General features: G+C 32.6%; 1 protein-coding gene across 10 annotated transcripts in view; it reads left to right on the forward strand.

Annotated features, from left to right (window-relative positions):
• Positions 1-21,353, forward strand: part of VPS13B (vacuolar protein sorting 13 homolog B) — an 808,377-nt gene that overhangs the window by 112,874 nt on the left and 674,150 nt on the right. For all 10 annotated transcript variants that reach the window (XR_014326885.1, XM_082859134.1, XM_082859132.1 and 7 more), the window contains one exon: positions 3,296-3,420. Coding sequence is in view for 9 of the 10 variants with exons in the window: in XM_082859134.1 (XP_082715260.1) it covers positions 3,296-3,420 (125 nt within the window). In the remaining variant the exon portion in view is untranslated. The remainder of the gene's footprint in view (positions 1-3,295; positions 3,421-21,353) is intronic.

The raw sequence follows: 21,353 nt of genomic DNA on the forward strand, positions 1-21,353 counted from the left end.
CACAGGTTTCATTTCCCTTGGGTATATATCTAGGTGTGGAGCTGCCTGTTCTATGGTAACTGTATCTTTAACATTTTTAGGAACTGCCAAACTTTTTTTTCCAAAGGGATTCTTGCATCGTTTTACTGTCCCACTAGTAGTGAATTAGGGTTCTTATTTCTCCACATCCTCACTGACACTTGTTACTACTGTCTTTTTGATTTTAATCATCTTGGTGGTTGTGAAGAGGTATCTCCTTATGGTTTTGATATATGTTTCCCTAGTGACTAATGATGTTGAGCATTTTTTTTCATCTGCTTCTTGGCCATTTGTATATCTTCTTTGGAGAATATCTATTCAAATCTTTTGCCCATTTTAAAATGAAGTTATTTTGTCTTTTTATTGTTGAGTTGTAAGCGTTCCTTGTGGATTCTGAAGGATTTTATTTCATTAAAAGTATAGGTGACAACATGACATTCATTTAAAAAATTCTGAGTGATGAAAAAAATTATTTATTGTTTCCTCACTTAAATTGTTGGTGGAAAAAAATTAGGAGAAAATACTTAATTTCTCTCCATAAGAAAAGAATATAAGTATCAGTTTCAGTCCAGTGTTTCTTTTTGTTTCAATGGATACATGAATAGAAACTAGATTTAGAGGGTTTAAGGAATGAGTAGGCAATGAAAAAAAAGGTGGCATTTTCCAGCCTACTTTTTCAAGATTTTTGCTGATGACAGATGAGAAATGGAATTTTACTGATGGTTGGAGGGGAGAGGTAGTGATGAGAAAGATTGTTTTTTCTTTAAGAGTAAGTGGTGAATCAGCCATATTTTTTTGGAGAGGGGAAGCAGGGAATAGAGAGAGGAAGCAAGGCAGAGTGAAATTGTGAGCTAATAGATGAGCTAAATCAGATGAAACATCATATTGCTGTTCCAGCAATAGGTAATTATGAAGAAGTCCTTTATCCTTTTTAGACTTTATTTTTCCCATATGTAAAATGAGGTGATTTAGTTAAATTGTTTTCTTATTGGATTCTTTAAAAGGTGGCACTGCATATTTAACTTTCCATTTAATGCCATGTGTAAGTCATCTTAGTCAAGTTGGCATTTCCTTCAGCTAAAACTTCTATTAGTAGTTGCGCTTACTGCTTCATACATTCTTGATGCCTCAAACTGTTGGTTTGCAGTGTTGTTAATAAGTATTTTTATTCTATTTCTGAATATATGAACAATCCTGGTGAAAACAACCTCAATTCATACTGTGCTGGTTTTCCTTTTTCTAGATAAAGTATTTGTAATCTTGGTCAAGGGTTGTTGAGAAGTTATTCGGTTATATAGGTATTGTAAATCTGTGTGTCTTACTGCTGTGATTTAAAAGAGAGAGTTGAAATTGGTTATTTTGAAATAATTATTTTTGATGGTTATTTTGAAATAATTATTTTTGATTTCACTGTAATTTATACTTGCTTGGATGTTCTCTGGAGTCATCTGTGGACAACATGTACATTTAGTAAAAGCTTAAAAAAATTACAGAATAATATGCAGGACCTTCCCCAAAGTCCTTTGCAGTTCTGCAGACAACCAGCAGGGGATCTCCTCAACACCCAGTTTCCATCTGAGTACATTAATGATAGTGTCTGTGATTATACTGTTGGGACATTTATAGAGTATTAGAAGGTGACTCGAGAGAGTTCTTAGTTGAACACAGATAATCTAGTTTGATAAAGTATTACCCTGATTCATATTCTAGAAATATTTGGAGGTTGGGCATCGTTTGAATAATCATGCTTTGTATTAAGTGGTATTAATAATTGCAAATTTCAGAAACTTTTAAATATTGGCCCTTTCAGAGGAAATATGAAATGCTGAAATTGTACAGTGCCCAGAAGTTCTTTGCATATAGTGTTGCTTAGAGCAAGTCTTCAAAGAATATAAATGTGGCATAACTTAATTTTTAAGGCTGATCAATTAAGTATTAGAAACATGCTTTTTTCTTTTTCTTCTCAGTTCTTTATTTCTTGCATCTTGGTTAATAGTGGGATTTATAGTAATCAATAGGTATATCACTTTCATTTTTCTTGATAGTAATTAACTAGGTAGGCCCTTTGAAATGCAGTTTTTCTTTGAAAGTACAAAATTCTAACTAATGTTCATTTTCCAAAATGTTACTTCGTTCACTGAAAACCGACTTTACATTGTCGGTTTGACATTGTAGATTTGACATTGTCAGTTTGATGAATGGTAGGAGCAGAATAGCTTTTTGAAACTGTTTGGAAGCAGTTTAATATTACTTTCTAAGAAATTGATCATTAGTTTATGTTCATTAAATGAAAGTATTTTGTATTGGAAATTAGTTACTGAGGTATATTTTAAACATGTTTCACTGTAGAATTTAGCAGCTAATATTAATCCTAGAGATAAGAAAGTTAGTGCTTTATAAACCCAAGGAATAAAAAATAATAATGAAACAAATGTTGGGGTTAAACGGCTTTTGCATGTTGTTGGAAAACAGTAACTCTTTGTTTTGTATCTCTGTGTGTCAGTGTTTCCTGTTTGAGACATTTACTTTATTGAAAATAATGGAAGAAGAAATATATTCAGTTCTCTGCAACGTTTCATGTAAAATGTGATGTTACATTGATTCTTCCTATTAAGGCAAATGTAGTTTTCAGGAATTTTAGGGAATGCTTATAAAATTTTTGAGTGTGACATGCTAGTTTTAAGAATAAACTTATAAAGAGTAATTTATGCCATGTACCAAATTTCCTGAGGTGAAAAACCTCAGCCCTACCATTATTTTCACAAAAGAAAGGGAAAAGATGTAACATTATTTAGGATATGTTTGGATATCCTTTTTGTGTGTGCATACTGTAAGTTGAAGGCAAAATACTTTCTAAGATTGTTTTTGTTGTAGTTAATATTCTTTTAGGAATAAAATGATATAACAATGATTTATTAACAATATCTGTGATGTGCACAATGTAGTCAGTTTAACAGAGAATATGTGCATTGTAGCAGACAATAAAATGCTAAATGAGAGTTATGTATAGAAATAAAATGTGAAACCTAAAATTGGTCAAAAGAAGAGTAATCTTGCAGGGATATGAAAGAAATATTGTGTATTTAAATTTCTTAATTCTGACTTAGTTAATGTCAGATTTAATAGAAGAAAATGTTGATGTTTGGGAAGTGGAAAAAGACATCAGAACATATTTAGTGTGCAGCTGTTGTAGAGCAAATTGAAACTGACGTATTTCATCCTGTGCTTACTAAAACTTTGTCTCTGTGAACATTTGGATCTTTTCTTTTTGTTGCAGATATTTGGTTTCCAGGCAGGACTGACCTCTTTGGATTGTAGGGGATCTTACTGCATACCTGTACCGATTATTCCCTCTTTCAGCACTGCTCTTTATGGTAAACTTCTGAAACTGTCCACATGCTGGTAAGTATTGTGTTAAAGTATGGTTTATGGTAATTTTCACTTATTATCTTAGGAGGGGAAAAAACCCAATCGTATCTGTCTTATGCCAGTGTGTTAGTTTTATATAAAACATTAGAAAAATATGTGAAGTTAATACTTCATGTATCTTTTTTTTACTGAGATGTTAAAAATCGCTTTTAAATATCTGAAATCTATTAGGTTATAGTATTTGTGGTGGTGATAACTGTTGTTGGGGTAATAACTATCAATCCATATCGCAGCTATAGTAAAATGTTGCTTTTTCACATTGTATAGGAACTCCAGGGCAAGTACTTTATTTATTTTTTTCTTTTTCTTTTTTGAGAGGTTACAAAGATTTTTTAATAAGTTGCAAATAATATCAAGGCCAAAGTATTTTTCAACTAAGTAACAATTTCATGTGTATTCCTAACCACTGAGTAAAGTATATCCATGACATAGATTTAGTATATTTGACATGTCTGTTTACAGTCACTCTGCATTTGGGCAGAAACTGATTTTAGCCCTTACTTTCATTTAGTATTGGATTCCTTTATTTGGAGGTCATTCTTCCTGAATTAAAAGAGATTTATGAAAAGAGAGTCAGTAATTACTAATCATACCTTTTTCTTTTAGTTGAAAGCAGTGTTTTTAATATTAAAGAAATAATTGTTTAAGTGTATGAAATAAGATTTAAATAAATGAAATTATATTCTAGTGAAATATTTCTGTATTTTAAAATTTGGATCATTTCAATTATTGGGAATACATCTTTGCTTTTTCCTCCTAATTAGTATTAAGCTTATTTTTGTAGGATGTATTTTCATTAGTTATTTATGAAAAGCAACATAACTTTCAGAAAATAGATTTGACTTCTTTATCTAAAGTACTTCATTTGTTAAAAATATAGTTCCTTTAATAATATATAACTTTTAAAATGAAATTTGTGAAGTAAATGCTAACATTTTCAAAGAAATTTGCCTGTTGATTCAGAAAATTAAAAAAATATAGAACTTGAAGTTAATTCAGTCTCGGAACCAGTTCTTCTATAAAGTGAAATCACTGTTAAATTACTTTATTCTTAATTTCTCTTGATAAGTTTAATTTTGTCCTTAGTCATCCATAGTCCTCATATGGCACTTACGCTGTGTAGAGATTCACTTTTCAACTTTTTATTATTGTTTACATGTTGCATTTGAGCCAAGTATTATATTCTGATCTATTACAAAATACCATGACTTACCAGTTGATAAGTCAATATCAACTTTAATAGATATTTGTATCTGTTGATTTATTTATCACTCATGACCCTAAAAGTTTATTAGATACAATGCAGTTCACCGTGGGAAACAGTTAAGTTCTTTTTAAAAATAAAACAGCCAAAATTTCCAAAGTGAATTATAGCCTTTTTATGAAAAAAGTTGAATATTTAAATAGGTAAGACTTATGTCAAGGATGTGTAAGGCTTACTCTAAATATTGCCAAATTTGGTTTAAAATATATCTGCTGACATCTAAATGAAAATATTCCAATTAAATACTAAAAGCATGAGATCACAGAATGCTAATATTTATTTGGATGTGATTTTCTTTTTTTGTAGTTAAGACCACTTCTACATTATTTCAGTGGTATTTTTGCTATGCTTTACAGAAGTATGTTGTTTTGAAATAGTTTCTTTAAATTGTTTTCCTTAGCAAATACAAAGTAAACTATAATTATTCTTAGCAGCTCTAAATTGAAAGTAATCAGTACAAAACTCAATAAATTGAGATGTATCTTAGTTAAATGAAATGAATAAAATACCAGATAAAATACATCGTATAATACTTGAATTAAATAGAAATCATATGAGAACTGAGAATTCTATTTAACTGTTGCAGTAAGTGAGGATTATGTCAGCTCTGTCCCCATTCATGGTCTCTCCCTTCCTCAAATTATACAAGCTGTTTCATTTGGACTTTTAAAATTCACATTTCAGAGTTTCTTAAAGCACATTTATGAAGCTGTGTTTATATTTCATGCTGTAATGAGAAGAGCATATTTACTACAGGCCACAGCATTTGAAACAAAGGCATTTTATAGCACATTGAAAATTTTTTAGTTGGTACGTTTGAGTTAGTAATGAAAATCTAGATTTTACTTAAATCAGCAAAATAGTGTATAATGTTTGTTTTAAAATATTTCTAAATTGAGATATTAATTATATATGAAGCTGCAAACATATAATATTTAATTTAATCAGGTTTGGTAATTTTTAAAATGTGTGGCTTAAGTAACATTTAAAAAAAGTTATTTCTCTCCCATTTAAATGTTCATGTTAATATATTTTAACCTGAATGAGCAAGCTATTATAAAACTCCAGTTTCTTAGATTTTATTTTTTTCAAAATATTTTGGTTACATCTTTCATTCTATATTACATAGTTTTCAAACATAAAAAAATAAACTTTTCAAAAAATTTTTTTTCATTTTTTTATATCAGGTTAACTTTAGCTGTTTTAGTTCCTTCGAACAGGACTGAAATGTGTAGGGTGTGGTGAGAAAAGCAGTGACAAATAATAATTAATGACATAAATCTTGAGCAATTAATTTAAATTTTAACTTGACTCTTTTTTTGGTTTGAGATGTTTAAAAAAGGGCAGTAAATGGTTGGTTAAAGGACAATAAAGTATGATAGCATTGTTTTTGCTAGCAGAATTAAGCATTGGTCTACTGTCCATAGTTATATTATAAATTTCTACAGTGATAATGCTTTTAGGCTTTTAGATATATTCTTGGCCTTAACATTTTTTTCAAAACAGAGAAATGATAAACATTTCAACTCTTTCAAAATTTCTGATTTAAATATTAATATCTTATAGAAAAGTACGTATATTATGATGTTTCATAACTGAACTGAATGCTTGGTAACCAGCTGCAAGATCAAGAAACAGAATATTATCAGCATCCCAAAAGCCTCTCTCTTTCATCCTCCTCTAGTGTTAACCATTATCCTGGTATCTAATAGCATATATTCTTAGATTTAATATAAATGGAATCATACAACATATATTCCTTTTTTGACTGGTTCTGTCACTTAAAATAATTTGTCAGAATCGTCTATACTGTGTAATGTAGTTTTTAGATAGTTTGCCTTTGTCACTATACAATGTTATATTGCATGAACATTGACGATTTACACATTCTTGATCTGCAGTTTTAATTTAAAAATAGGTGCCTGAAGTTTGTGTCAATTTCTTTTTTTATTCCTTTGCCATTTTTTCTTTCCCTTAAGATGCTTCAGTTGTATTAGGGGATATTAGATGTCATTAAATATTTTTCATTTTTCTGTGTCTTGATGGGCATTTTGCTAAGTGTTGGGATTGGGGAAAGAATAAAGTAGAATGCAGTGAGGGTAAAAGATATCCCCTCACCAGGAAGACTTACAGTCTAGTAGGGGAGGACACAGACACAGATGAAAACAGTTGTCATTAAATTGCAAAATTGAGGCTTAAGCAGAATGTCTTTCTTGTTAGTTTAAAAAAATTAGAGAATTTCTCTAGGACCTCAGGAATGGCTTCAGAGAAGTGGCATTGGAATTGGGCTTTAATGGCTGAATCAGTTAGATACCCAGGTATTCAGAGGCTGGTTAGGGTGTAGAGGCTTCTAGGTGACAATATTGTCTGGACAAAGTCAGGGTTAGTCCATTTAGATCTGTGAAGGGATACAGTGGGGGAGGAATTTGGAAGACTACTTTGGGCCTGGACTTGTACACAAATAAGGATGTCTATACTTTTTAATATGAACACTTAAAAATAGTTAAACCAGTTAATCAGATATTCATTAGTCGCATTACTTTCTGATCAGGCTGTTAAACTACAACCATAATATAGTTTCAAGTTCACTTTCTCCTATAATTGAGGGTTCAAAAATGTGATCTTATTTATAAATAAATTTTGGAAGTTCAGAGAAAAATTACTTTGGCTTAGAAAGTCATGGAGAAAATGGAGAAGGTAACTTTCAAGCAGGTTATTAAAGAATGGGTAGGATTTGAAAGAGAATACTGTACTTTTTTATACAGTGTTAGGCACTTAGTTTAACAGAGTTTTCATAACAACCCTGTGAGGTTAGGTGATATTCCCTCTTATAAAACTAAGAAAACTCAGAGAGGTTACATAACTTGTCCAAAGTCACATAGTGGCTGGACAAGGATTCTCATGGAGGGTTATTTGATTCCAAAGTCCTTGATCCCTTCCTTACCCGAAAGGAGTGAAGATATAAATTATCTTTTGTTAATCATCTTTGAAAAGCTCAATATACTTTCTTGCCTTATAGTAAATACGAATTTCCATGTGTAGAGAGGCTAGTTATGATAGTAGGGCTAGTAAGTCTGAATTCTCCTAGATACTACTATGCTGCTAATCTTGTAGAATTGAAGTTTATTAGAGTTAGGTGGAATCTTAGGTATTATCTCAATTTCTGAGACTTTATGACATAGCTTTGATTTATGGTCATCTATCCAAGGCTTGAACATTTTATTCAAAGGGAGTTAGCTACTTTCTGAGGCAGCCAGATTCATTGTTGGGCAGCTCTAAAGCTCTTTCTCATATTGAATGAAAATCTGTTTCATGTTTCTTCTTTTTCATAATTATTGCTTATTTATGTCATGAGCCATTTTCATACTCATAGGAATGTGGGAAAACACGTATTTCTTTACAAGATTAAGGGATCCATCTAAGTATCCATTCCTTACTTAGCACAGTGCCAGATAGCTTGGTTTTGACTAGTGAAGTTATTGAACAGTTTATTTGTGGGAGGAAGATGCTTCTGTGGAATCTGTGTTTGAGTTCAGTGTTAAATGGGAAATACAGGATTTGGTGCTAGTAGGTTCATGGTATTGATAGGGAGAGGTGATCCTTTTGCCTCCCTGAAAAGGAAACTGAAGCAGCCATTTTTCTGCTTTAACACCAGAGTAAATGCTTTTAGCTTTAATGGAAGCTGGGCCCTTCAAGTATAAAAAAAATGCCCATAATATTTATTAGCAAACAGAGAATAAGTAACCCACCCAACAGGACTGAAAATGGTGTTTGCTTAACTGCCCAGTTTGAGGCCTTAGGAACATAGAGTTGGGTGTTTTTAATGTTCCTGGAGATAGATCTTTTTAATTCCCTTGTTTCCAAAGCTGTGTTTATTTTCATCTGTCTGCTTTTGTGATTCAGATTCACATTCTCTGTAGCAGAATGTCTTAAAACTGGTAAAATTTAACTGAGATGTTAGTTCTCTTATCTCCACTTGAGTGGCAGCAGCCTGATTTTCAGCTTTGGTTCTTCTGGCGTCTGGAATATGATTTCATGGAATGTTTTGAACTGAAAAGAGACACTGACATCATCTATTACAATCTTCTCATTTCAAAGATGAAAAAACTGAATCCCAGAGAGGTCAAGTTACTTAGTTAAGAGCACACAGTTAATATCAGTGCCTCGATTTGATTTTCATTTTCTTGATTCAGGGCTCCTTCAGCTGTATCACACCGCTTTAAAAATTATTATTGTTTTAATTTTTATCATGGTAAAATTTACCATTTTAACCATTTTTAAGTGTAAGTTCTGTGGCATTACGTACATTCACGTTGTTGTGCTGCTGTTACCACTATTCATATTACCACTATCCAGAAATTTTATAGTCTGTACCCATTAAAACAATAACTCCCATTCCTCCTTTCCTTCAGCTCCTGGTAAATACTATTTTACTTTCTGTCCCTATGAATTTGACTATTTTAGATGCCACATGTAAATGGAATCATTGAATATTTGTTCTTTTGTATTTGGCATATTTCATTTAGTGTAAAGTTTCAAGATTCATCCATGCTATAGAATATATCAAAATGTCTTCCCCTCCCCCTTCCCCCCTCCTTTCCTTCCTTTCATTCGTTTTTAAGTTTGAATATTTCATTGTATGTAAATACCACATTTAGTTTATTTATGCATCAGTGGACATTTGGGTTATTGCTACCTTTTAGCTATTGTGAATAATGCTGCTGTGAACATGCATGTACAAATAATCTGTTCGAGTCCCTTCTTTCAGTTCTTTTGGGTATATACCTAGAAGTAGAATTGCTGAATCATATGATAATTCTATGTTTAATTTTTTGAGAAATTGCTATTCTGTTTTTCACAGTGACTGTACCATCATTCCCATCAACAGTGCACAAGGGTTCCAGTTTTTCCACTTCCTTACCAACTCTTATTTTCCATTTTTTGATGATAGCCATCCTGTTGAATATAGAATTATATCTCATTGTGGTTTTCATTTGCATTTCTCTAATGATTATTGGTTTCTTTTGAAGTATAGTTTGCATACAGTAGTATGTTAGTTTCAGATGCACAACATAGTGATTCAGCATTTAAATAAATTATGAAATGATCATGGTAAGTCTAGTGACCATGTTACCATACAAAGTTTTTACATTATTATTGATTATATACCTTATACTGTATATATATCCCCATGACTTATTTATTTTATGACTGGAAGCTTGTACCTCTCAATCCCTTTTACCTGTTTCACCCAACCCCCTACTTCCGCCATCTTTTCAAGTGCTTATTGCCATTTATAATCATCTTTGGAGAAACATATATTTAAGTCCTTTGCCCATGTTTAAATTGGATTGTTTTTATTGTTGATTTGAAGGTGTTCCTTATATATTCTGTATATTAATCCCCTATTATATATATGTGATTTTGTAAATTTTTCATCCAATTCTGTGGGACTGCATTGCTTTTCAATGTTAAGTCTGTCTACTTTAACTCCAAAGCCAGAAGCTGAGTTTATCTCCTTTATATCATTTACTTTTTGTTTGAAATGTTAACTTTTAGATTTGACACAGTTTTTCCTAAGAATTGGTATAACTTAAGCAAGTAAAACGTGGTAATGTGTTTATTTGGAATAGGTCTACTTAATTTGGGGAAGAGAAGAAAGAGATGAATTTGTTAGAATTCTTTGGGTTGTTTACAAGTTTATCTTCACAGTATTTTTTGCTCTTACTGTTTGTGAGATGGCTTACTTATAATAGATTGTTTTTCTACAAAATGATTTTGTAACTTTTTGTGGTATAGGGAGATCTTTTTCTGCTTAATTTTCTTCTCATGTTTTAAAGTTATATATCTGTTAAGCTCTGCAAAAGGTAGATGTAGTGCTTGACATATGGAATTTATAAGTCTTTAGGTTATAGACAAGTTCAGTACTGCAAAATAAAACAAAAATTAAAACAAATGAAACAAGTGAACAATTAAATCAAATGACCATTCACCACATTACTTTCTTTTATTCGGAATAGGTTAGGAGGACATAGAAGGTTTTAGAAATAGTAGGAAGGTTGGGTTCTTAGTACCTGTTTTTAACATGAATTTATAAATACCTCATGGTTCCCATTCTGGGTGGACATATATATATGTCATGTTTTGAAATCCATATGCATATTTGCTTCATCACCTTTTTTATTAGCAATAAGACGTATTAATTATGGAAACTTTTTAAAAAATAGGTAGTGCTAAAGGAATCCAAAATTATTTTCGTGAGTATTATTTATTAAAAAAAATACTATCATAGGCCTAGTGCTTATTGCTATTCAATTTGAAATCAAAGAGAATATTGAAATATAGCTCTTTGAAGTATTATCAAATGGTAAATCAGTTCAGCCAAGGCACATACTCTGATTACAAATTATTTCTCTAGTGATAGATATTAACGTTGAGTTTAACAATCTGATGATAGAGAATATGTTTTAACAAATACAAGCAGATATGAACACTTATCTGTGTATAGTCACATAGCTAAACATTTCAGGAGAGACTGGGATTCATATGTTAGTTTCTGAAAAATCCAGCATTGTTTGCTTTTTTGCTCTGTCACATCCTCTTGAAATGGACATACATTGCAGATACAGGTTTCTGTTTCAAAGATAGGAGAATCAAGTGAATGAAAGAGAGGCGAATCAAATATTTCTTCATCAAAGTAAGATTCAAACATCGAAATATGTGAATGGCATCTATTCCAATCAAATAGCTGTACAGTTCTTAAAAATTTACAGATCTTTTAAAGAAGCTTAGGGAAGTTTGAAAGTGAGACATACAGCAGTCTTCATTTGTCTTTGACTCAATTCATGCATTCATTTTGTATGTCATCTTTGAATTTCCTTAGAAAATACATTTTTTTGTCCATCTGAAATTTTAGATTGAGCACACAAGAATGTCCTATCTTGTGAGACCCTAAGTGTGGGGTAAGTCCAAATTTTACAGCCTTAAAGGAAACAAAATATGCGTGCTTTATTTTATCTCATTAGCCTATACATTAGAGATGGTTAAACATGATCACAATGAAAATAGCCCATCTGATCAATTTCTCTATTACATCATATGGTAAATTTGATTTGGACAGTTCATAGTGCAAACTGTTCTCATTACAGTTTTCTTTTTTGATTTGGATAACTTGCTGAATTTTTTTTCTTTTTTACTGTAATAGCTCCCTTTGTAGCAAATGGTTAGGTCTTACTTATATTGTTTGCTAAGGTGCTGTATTTTTATATGAACTGTAATCTCAGGTCAGGCATACAACAGTGGACTCATGCTGGATGCTCTGTACTTAATGTAACTTAATCTTCCATCTTATGGGATTCTGTGTTGTGTGACTTGCCCTATTTTGTTAATGTAGCCATTTTTTCATTATAAATCAAGCATTTCTTTGCATATTTCTTAGAATCTTTTTTTGTTTTGCTCATACTGTTTTTGTCTTCTACTGTCTTTTTTAAAATGCTTAATTCTTCTTTTGTGTCTTCATCATGTTGATTAAAGCAGGGAAGGCTGACCAGAATAGACAGGATGCATATTTTCTTCAATTTTTGAACAATGTTCCCTAATCCGTTACAGTTTTTTTTTGAAACTCGAGGGAGGTTTTCCACTATGTTTGTCTGCCTTTTTGCATACTTGAGCTTGTTCTTTATTATTCATTCAGGTCTATTCCACAGATAGGTGATGAATGCCCACTGCATGCCATACACTCTGCAGGGCCTGGCTAGAGATGCACCAATAAACAAAATAGGCAAGATACCTGCCCTCATGTCAGCAGAGAATACACAATAAATTAAAGGAATTTTAAGGAGAGAAAAACTGCTTTAAGAAGCAGTGTATATTGTCTTTTAAAATCTAATTATAAAATTGTCCTTTTTGCTGTTTTGGGCTTTGGAAGGAGATGCTTACATAGTTTTTAACTGCATAATATTTTAACATTATTCAATATTTTTCTGTTAAATTTTATTAATGATTTATGTTTGAAGTGAAAACCATCTAATTAGTATTAAAGCAAACAGTGATTGGAACTGAAATATAGGTTCCTACAGATAAATGAAAACTAGTTGAATTAATAAACATACTGTTTTTTTATTTTCCAGCTTTATATAAGCTTTTCTAAAAATTTGATTTCTCAGCAGTTATTTTAACATGTACACAGTCTCCAGTATTTATGGAGGTTAACTTATATTAAGGCCTTTAAGACCTATTTATAAAATGCACATATTTTTAAATTGTATCCTTGCTTTATACTCTTAACATCCACTCTTCTACATTATAATGTTTAGTGTGAATACACCTCAAAAATCCATAAAGTCCTTCTAATTAAAAGCTTTATTTATTGTATTAAGATAAATATGTTCATGTGAAGATATATTCTTTGACTACAAATTACTGAGATTAATTTTTCTGGCAGGACTTTCAGAATATCATTACTTCATCATCACAGCTCATGCTGATAGTTACTTTCTCTATTCATTGAGAAATACTTGTATTTCTAATTTGCATATAATTCATATTTGAAAAACTCATGAACAGAGTTATTTTTCAACTTATGTGTCTATGTGAGAAATTTGTGAGAATTTTAATAATATAGATTTAATATTAATAGCATATGTGTGCCAGAAGCAGTGCTAAGTCTTATATGCATTATCTCTTTAATCTTCATAGTAACGTTATGAGAGACATACTATTATATACATTTTATGCATATCTTTGTCTTAGCTTCTGAATACTAATACATCTATAAATAGTTAAGCTAGAATTCAATTTTAGGTTTATTTGAATCCAGACCCAAGATTAGCAGTTCCTTCCACCATTGATGAGAGAGTGTATTGCAAGTTGGCATTAAGATCGCATCCTTAGACATCATTTTATAGGAATAGCTTTGCTAACTTGTATTTATGTTATAGTTTTATTGAGGCATACTTTATATAATGTAAAATTCACCCTTTTCACGTGTAGAGTTCAGTGATTTCTAGTGACTTTACCAAGTGGTGCAACTGTTAACATAAATCAGTTTTAGAACATTTTCATCCCTCCAATAAGATCCCTCTTAACCCATTTACATTTAATCCCCATCTCCAGCCCTAGGTCATCACTAATCTTCTTTCTTTCTCCATGTATTTATCTTTTCTGTCATGTAAATAGAATCATACAAAATGTGGTATCCTGTTTCTGGCTTTTTTCACTTACCATAATGTTTTTGAAGATCATTCTTGACACAGCATTGTCAGCAACTAACTTGTCTTTTATGCTACATCTCTATGTTGCTTTCTTTACCCGGGTAAAATGTATTGAGTCGACTGTGGGAGGTCACAGGTTTTAATTACAGGTCACAGGTTTTAATTACAAATAACTGTCCTTACTGTTATCCAGAGATATTTAAATTACAGAGTTGGATGAGGGGTTTTAAAACCTTGTTACAGTTGCTGCTGTTAACTGTGGTATTCTAAGAATATCCTTTTGTGTCATTAGCCCCTTCTTCAATCTCAAGTAGACATAAACTTTTGCCATAATTTTTGAGAAATTATAGAGGTGGGGTTGGTGTTTGGACTCCTTCTTGCTCTGTGATTATTGGTATTAAAACTCATAAATATAGAATTTAATCTGTATCAGACTTGTCTGTCTTTCTCAGGGAGATGAATAGCTGGTAGTAGGTCCTTTTTTTTTTTTTTTTAATCTGTGGTAAATTAACTCACTTTGAAAATGCCTAGTCTTGTCATTATAGCACTTTATGATTTTTGCATCTTGACTATTTTTATTTTTCACATCTGCATTTATGCCCCAGGACCTAGCATATAGTTGACTTTCAATAAATGTTAATTAAAATGAACCAAACTAGAATTTAATTAATTTAATAAATATTTTAAAATCTGTTAACTTATCTTTTGAAGAGGAAAGCAAAAAAGAACAGGTGTAGTCAATCATATTAATGTTTAAGGAAGAAAAGGTAGGCAAACTACCCAAACTCAGTTTCCTTTTTTTGTTCATCTTTACTTTTTTTTAAATAAGCGAAGCTCTAATATTCTAAAGCAACTGTTCTTATAGACTCTAGCATCTAAAGAGAAATATAAGTTAAATGAACCATTCTTGAATATCTTACGTTTTTATTCTCTCTGATAAATGCAAACATTCAGATATATGAGTGCTCTTGGAGTTTCTATTTCTAGATGTTAGTTTCTTTTTAGTTTCACTATGTTTTTTCTTTTAACTATTTTTTTGGAGGAATAATATTTGAAGGTGAATACTTAATTTTTAATACTTAATTTATTTCTCAAAGTATTCTTATTTTATTCTCATAAACTCCCTGTGAGTAGTTTTAAAAATTACAAAAATACTTAGGGATCTTGTTACACCTGAAAATACCATATAACTGTAGCAAGCTTTCATAGTACTTTGGAGCTGTGTAGAATGTGGTTTATAAAGTTCTCTTTAATGGTTTATAATATTAATTATACCAGTGTTTTCAGTAACATTATTTTCATTTTAAAATTAGACTATAATTTAAATACAACAAAGTTCAACACTTTTATGTGACAACAATTCAGTGATTTTTGACAGATGTATGTAGTCATGTAGCCATCATCAAAATCAAGATACAGAACATTTCTATCACCCCCAAAATTTCTCTCTTGCATTCAGTTCCTTTTCCTCTCCCTGGAGTTTGTCAGCTTTTGGTGAGGGCAGTTGGCTCAAGATAAAGGTAATGGCCTATCTCGATTCCCTTGTTGTAGGCTGACCAGGGCATGACTGGCTGGCAGCTTGTTAGCTAGTTGCCCTGCGGATGCATCTTTTGCCCTGCATTCCTGCAGGAATGTTTGAAGCCGAAGAAGCCTGTCTGTGCGGTGCATTGCAGCACTCCGGCACCTGGCATCTGAGCTGTGGGACTCAAGCAGCCAATGGAGAGCACGGAGATTTCTTGCCACGGCTGCCATAAAAATTTCTTAAAAAACAAAACAAACAAACAAACAAAACCCTTGGAGAGCTTGACATGTGTCCCTTGAAGTTGGGTGGCCACAACAACTATGTATGTCTCATATGTAAACAACTTCTAAAAGTCAAAGTCTGACTGGAGCTGCTCGTGTAAAAAGAGAAACACGAAGTCTGCAGAAGTCTGCAGTAGGAATGAGTCATTCATCTACCACGGGCGACCAGAGGTGCTTGTTTTTCAAGAGTCAGTCATGGCCCCTGCAGAACTGAGCTAGAGCTGAGTCCTTCTAAAAGGAACCCCACATGCAAGGTCTAAATGGATGGTGAACGTCAACTCAGTAGAGCGTCTTTTTGCAGTAGAAGCCAGGAGCTGAGGGAGGAGTCACCAATGAGGAGAGAGTCCACTGTGGGAGGTCACTGGTTTTAAAAAAATATTTCAACCAAGAGCAACTTCAACAGAGAGTTTCTGATGGCAGTACCAGAAGCTTCTTCTACGCTTTCCTTTAAAATGGTAAATGACTTGATGAGCAACATTTTTAATGCAGAAAAGCGACACCTGCCAACAAGCTGTGAACAAACCAGCGCTAAACATGCAAGGTTATGCAGACGCCAAGAACTAAACTATGAATTCCTAGCTTTAAAAATTCGAACTAAGGTTTCTGAGTGGAGAGCCCGTTGTTTTTCTGTGAGACTCATCTAGGTCTTATTTTCTGCGTGAGTAGAGGGCACTGGTGGTCTTCTAACGTCTAGGTCAGTGCAAGGCTAAATACCAAGACTTTATGAATAATTAAGGGCTTCCTATCAAAATGTTTGTTCAGCTTAAGGACAAAGGGTTTCTGTTTTCTGGTCTTATGGAAGAATGCAAGGGTTTGATTGGCATAGAAAGGAATGTGGGGACAGTGCCGAGAGGGAGCCAGGGGGAAGGGCCCTCACCTCCACGGTCAAGTGCCAGCACTTGATCTGGGCCAGTGCCCAGGAACCCCAAATCTGCCTCTAGTCTGGGGAGTTTGTTAGGAAGTAGGATTGGGCCTTTAAGACAATCTTATGTGTACCTTGTCTGCTAACAGCCTGACGATTGTTTACTAATATTCTTGCCTAAGTTATTTCACAAGGATTGCTCCCTGCTACACAGTGTTGAAATTACATTCAGAGATTAAAAAAAAAAAAAAAAAAGACATGAAGAACACAGCTACAAGTAAATAGCACTTATCTTTGTACTAGTTAGATTTTTCCCTTTGATTCTTTTAGCAAGGGCACAAAGAGCATGCAACATATGTTAACAACTGGAAAGTGTTGGTCCAATGAGAACAGGTTTCCTTCGATTTTGCTTTTGGAAAATTTGGTATTTTCAACATGCAATTTTATGATCAGTTGGGTATAAAGTTGTATAGGTAATTATGATCCATCTATTTCCCTTGTTAAATGTTTTAAACTTAGTAAAATTGTTTAGTGGTAGCCAAATGAACATTTATAATTCCTTCTTAGATTATTGCCTTTAAATTTAAATCTCGGCACCGTAGAATATGACTATAAGACTTACATCTCTTTCTATGAGAAGAATAATATTAATAGTAGCCTTTTCTCAGTATTTGGTTTTACCTATGTACAACAGTGGGAGACATTTTGTACTGTCTCGATGTCAGTATATAATATGACAACATCTTATATTAGTGACAATATCTTTTAAATACATCTGTGTTTCATTATTTTTTTGGGACTGAAACTTGAGTATATTCAAAGGAATTCTAAGTTGTTAGTATACAGTGTATTTATTAAAAGAGAAATCTCTTGGTTAGAAATCACTAAATTTAGGCTAAGTGTTGTTTTTGTTTTTAATAATTGCCTCTGAATTTCTTTCCTGTGTTTGATGATTTAATCTCTTTTAATATACTAACTTGAAATATAGGAACAAATAATCATTGGAGGTCCCTGTGCTCAAAAGATCATACAGTGCATAGTTAGTAGAAGAAGAAAATCTCTAAGAACAGCATTGTAATACTCTTGTGTAGCATTTTGTACTTATTCCACTACATACAGTGATTTATTTGAATCTCACAACCAACCTTTGGAATAAACAAGTCATGTATTATTATCTCTTTTATAGATATGGAAATGGAGGATTAGGGAAGATGATACTGTGGATCGAGAAAGATGAAATCACTTGTTTCAGTTGTTCCAGAGGTCTAGTTTAGTGTTGGTATTGGAGCCATTAATAGCATGTTGGTAGCTATTAGCAAGTTCTTGATAATAGGTTTGATTGTATTCTTTATTATGATTTATAACTTTAAAAAATATTTCCAGTTTCCTAGATGAATTTGTTAATACTTAGCACTTTTTAAGTTTCAACAGGTTAATTAGACATTTGTTTGTTTTAAAAATAATTTTTTGGTAACTATCATGTGAGAATTGTTGTGTCATAGGCCTTGGAGTCCCATTATGAGTAAGATATGGTCTTTGCTTTCCCTAATTATGTCCTTCTCCTGCCTAAAATACTTTGCTTCTCATAGCTTTTGTGGTAAAGATTAAGATCTTTAAAACTTTCAGTGATGTCCTCCATGGTCTAGCCCCTTCTTGGCTGTCTAGATTCATCTGAGTATCTTCCTCTCTATCCCCTCCCACCTCCTTGCCTTTTTCATTGTTTCTTTTTCAACCAAGTCTTTCACCATATTGTTTCAGTAATCAATAGCCTAAATAATTTTTACTTACTCCTCAGATATTGGTCCAATTGATATTTTCTCTGATTAGATCACATCTTCCTAAATATTCTTTTTTTAAAAAATTTATTTATTTTTATTTTTGGTTGTGTTGTGTCTTCGTTGCTGCGTGCGGGCTCTCTCTAGTTGCGGCGAGCGGGGCCTACTCTTGGTTGCGGTGCATGGGCTTCTCATTGTGGGTGGCTTCTCTTGTTGCAGAGCCTGGGCTCTAGGCACGCAGGCTTCAATATTTGAATATTGAACTACTGAGCATGTGGGCTCAGTAGTTGTGGCTCGTAGGCTCTAGAGGGCAGGCTCAGTAGTTGTGGCGCACGGGCTTAGTTGCTCTGTGGCATGTGGGAACTTCCTGGACCAGGGCTCAAACCCATATCCCCTGCATTGGCAGATGGATTCTTAACCACTATGCCACCAGGAAAGCCCCCCTAATATTTTCTTTAATGGGCTATTTTTCCTATTTTTCACTGTAGTTTTCATAGAGGTGATTTTTACACTGTTTTTTGTGATTATTTAATAGCTTTTTCCATTCTTTTTACATTAAGTTCAGTAAGGACCATCTCTTTTTCTGTGGAGGACATTTATCTTCAAAACCTTGAAACTATGGAAAGCACAAGTAAATACTTATTGACATGCACTTGGTAATTTTTTCAGCTATTTTTGTGCTTTTTGGTGGTCTGATTGATTAGATTTTAGATTGTATGCTCTTTTGATAACCAATTTTTTTCTTCTTTTTACATACATAATATATGTAAAATGTGCCCTTGGCCAAAGCAAAAACCAATGACTTTAATTAATTACTGAAATTGAACTAAAATTTTAGTGATTTCCCTAATCAGAATTCTCAAGGTAATATTTGAATGTTTTTAATTACATATATAAGATATATTGCATGAACACACTTCCTCTCTCTCTCTTTTCCTGAGTAAACATTTTTACTTAAGTAGACGAACTGTCTATATTGAATAACTTGTCTGGGAGATGATGAGATTAATGAAGAGATAACATTTTCCTCCTTTTTTATTTAGTTTGTTTGCTACCACCTGTAGTTCATTGTAAGATTTTGAACTTTATATATTATAATAATCAAGGCATTCATTATATTTTTATTTTAGTGATAGACAAATTTTACTTCTCATTTTTTCTGTCCATTTGTTATCTAATATTTAAGTTCAAATATTTACTTCAGAAATTTGAAAAATGATAAAATATTTTCAAGTCTCAACACAGCAGTATATAAATGTATTTTACAGCTATTTGCAAATGCTAAAATTATTGTAATTAAATAAATATAACAGTTAATACTTGTAGGGATGTTGAGAAAACAATACACTGATACACTGCCTATGAATGTAAATCTTGATTCAGACAGCAAAATGTGAAGCATGCATTAAAGAGACCAACGTGGAAGAATATGTACTGATGTACAAAGATCTTGATCACTAGGACATATTGCTTAGTCATAAAAAGCAGGCTGTAGGGCTTCCCTGGTGGCGCAGTGGTTGAGAGTCTGCCTGCCGATGCAGAGGACACGGGTTCGTTCGTGCCCCGGTCCGGGAAGATCCCACATGCCGCAGAGCGGCTGGGCCCCTGAGCCATGGCCGCTGAGCCTGCGTGTCCGGAGCCTGTGCTCCACAACGGGAGAGGCCACAGCAGTGGGAGGCCCGCGTACCGCTAAAAAAAAAAAAAAAAAAAAAAAGCAGGCTGTAGACTTTTAAATATATATATATCTCCATTAAAATTATAAGTGTATCTATGAATACATAAAATCAATAGAGGTCTGTAGGTATGTATGCTGAATTCATAAAAAGTGGTTATCTGTGGGGAGTGGAGTGGGATCAGGAGGAGGAAAGAGGAGCTTTAACCTTTCATTTTACCTACGATTTAGGTCAAAAATTTTTTTCCCCTTCCACGAGTATTGATATATTGCATAAGTTGAAGAGTCGTTGTGTGCAGAACTAAATACACATTTCTTAGTTTTTTAAACTGCTTTCATTTCTCAGTTGAGTTAGTGAGTTTTGTACTCATTTTATTTTGGAAAAAGTGATCTAATCTTATTTTACTGTACAGGATATGAGTAATAACAAAAATACATTTTTGGAACCAATTTGTACATTCAGACCTTGCATTTGGGGACTCTGTATAAATCTTTAGATCCAGCTGTTGCTGAGGATATTCTTTCAGTTGCTGTGAGGTGTGTTGATTTTAAAAGAATGGATGGTTGTTCCTGAAGTGTATGTATGGCAAAAATTTTATAGTACTGCTGTGAGTGTGAATGGATTGTTTAAGTTAGTTCCTTTGCATTGAGGAATAAGAATGACTTCCATGTTTTTTATTTAAAATTTCAAAAGAAGAATTTTTTTTATAGCAGTGCCAGGTTGGTCCAAAGCTTTTGTCAGCTCCGTATTGTAATTTGTCAGCAAATGGAACAGACAGAATCTTTTAAAGTGTTTTAATTAGGGCATATTCATTTTCAGTCTTTGTTACTACACAATCAAGACCTACTTGTTTCTGTTTCCTTAAATTTATCCTGGAGTTTGTCCAAGTTGAGTTTTAATGAGTTGTTTATCCTGCTAGTTACATTAGGATTTATTTTTCCCTAGAGAGTAATGTTTGAATTGATAGTGTTTTAAACCTATTCTGTAATATGAACATATGTTCAGACTAGGACTTCTGGATATATGAAATAGGCATTTGTTAAATAAATTATTTTATTTTCACCAACTTAATTGTTAAAATGTAGGTTTAGTGATATTTCAAAAACATGAGGTAAGTCCAGAAGTTGTTAGAGAATTTTAGTATGAATTTTATTGAGCTGTTTTATTTTAAGCTGAGTTTAAATAAATTTGTAGTGGTATAAATCACAAGGAAAATTTTACTTTTATTGTTTATTTTCATTGACTTTTTAATGAGCCCCCCAAATAGCTTAAAGTTGTAAAAGCTATTGATAAAAAATTTCTGAGGCAAATACAGTA

This window comes from Leucopleurus acutus (genome assembly GCF_964270905.1).
Source record: "Leucopleurus acutus genome assembly, chromosome: 17".
NCBI classification, from domain to species: Eukaryota; Metazoa; Chordata; class Mammalia; order Artiodactyla; family Delphinidae; genus Leucopleurus; species Leucopleurus acutus.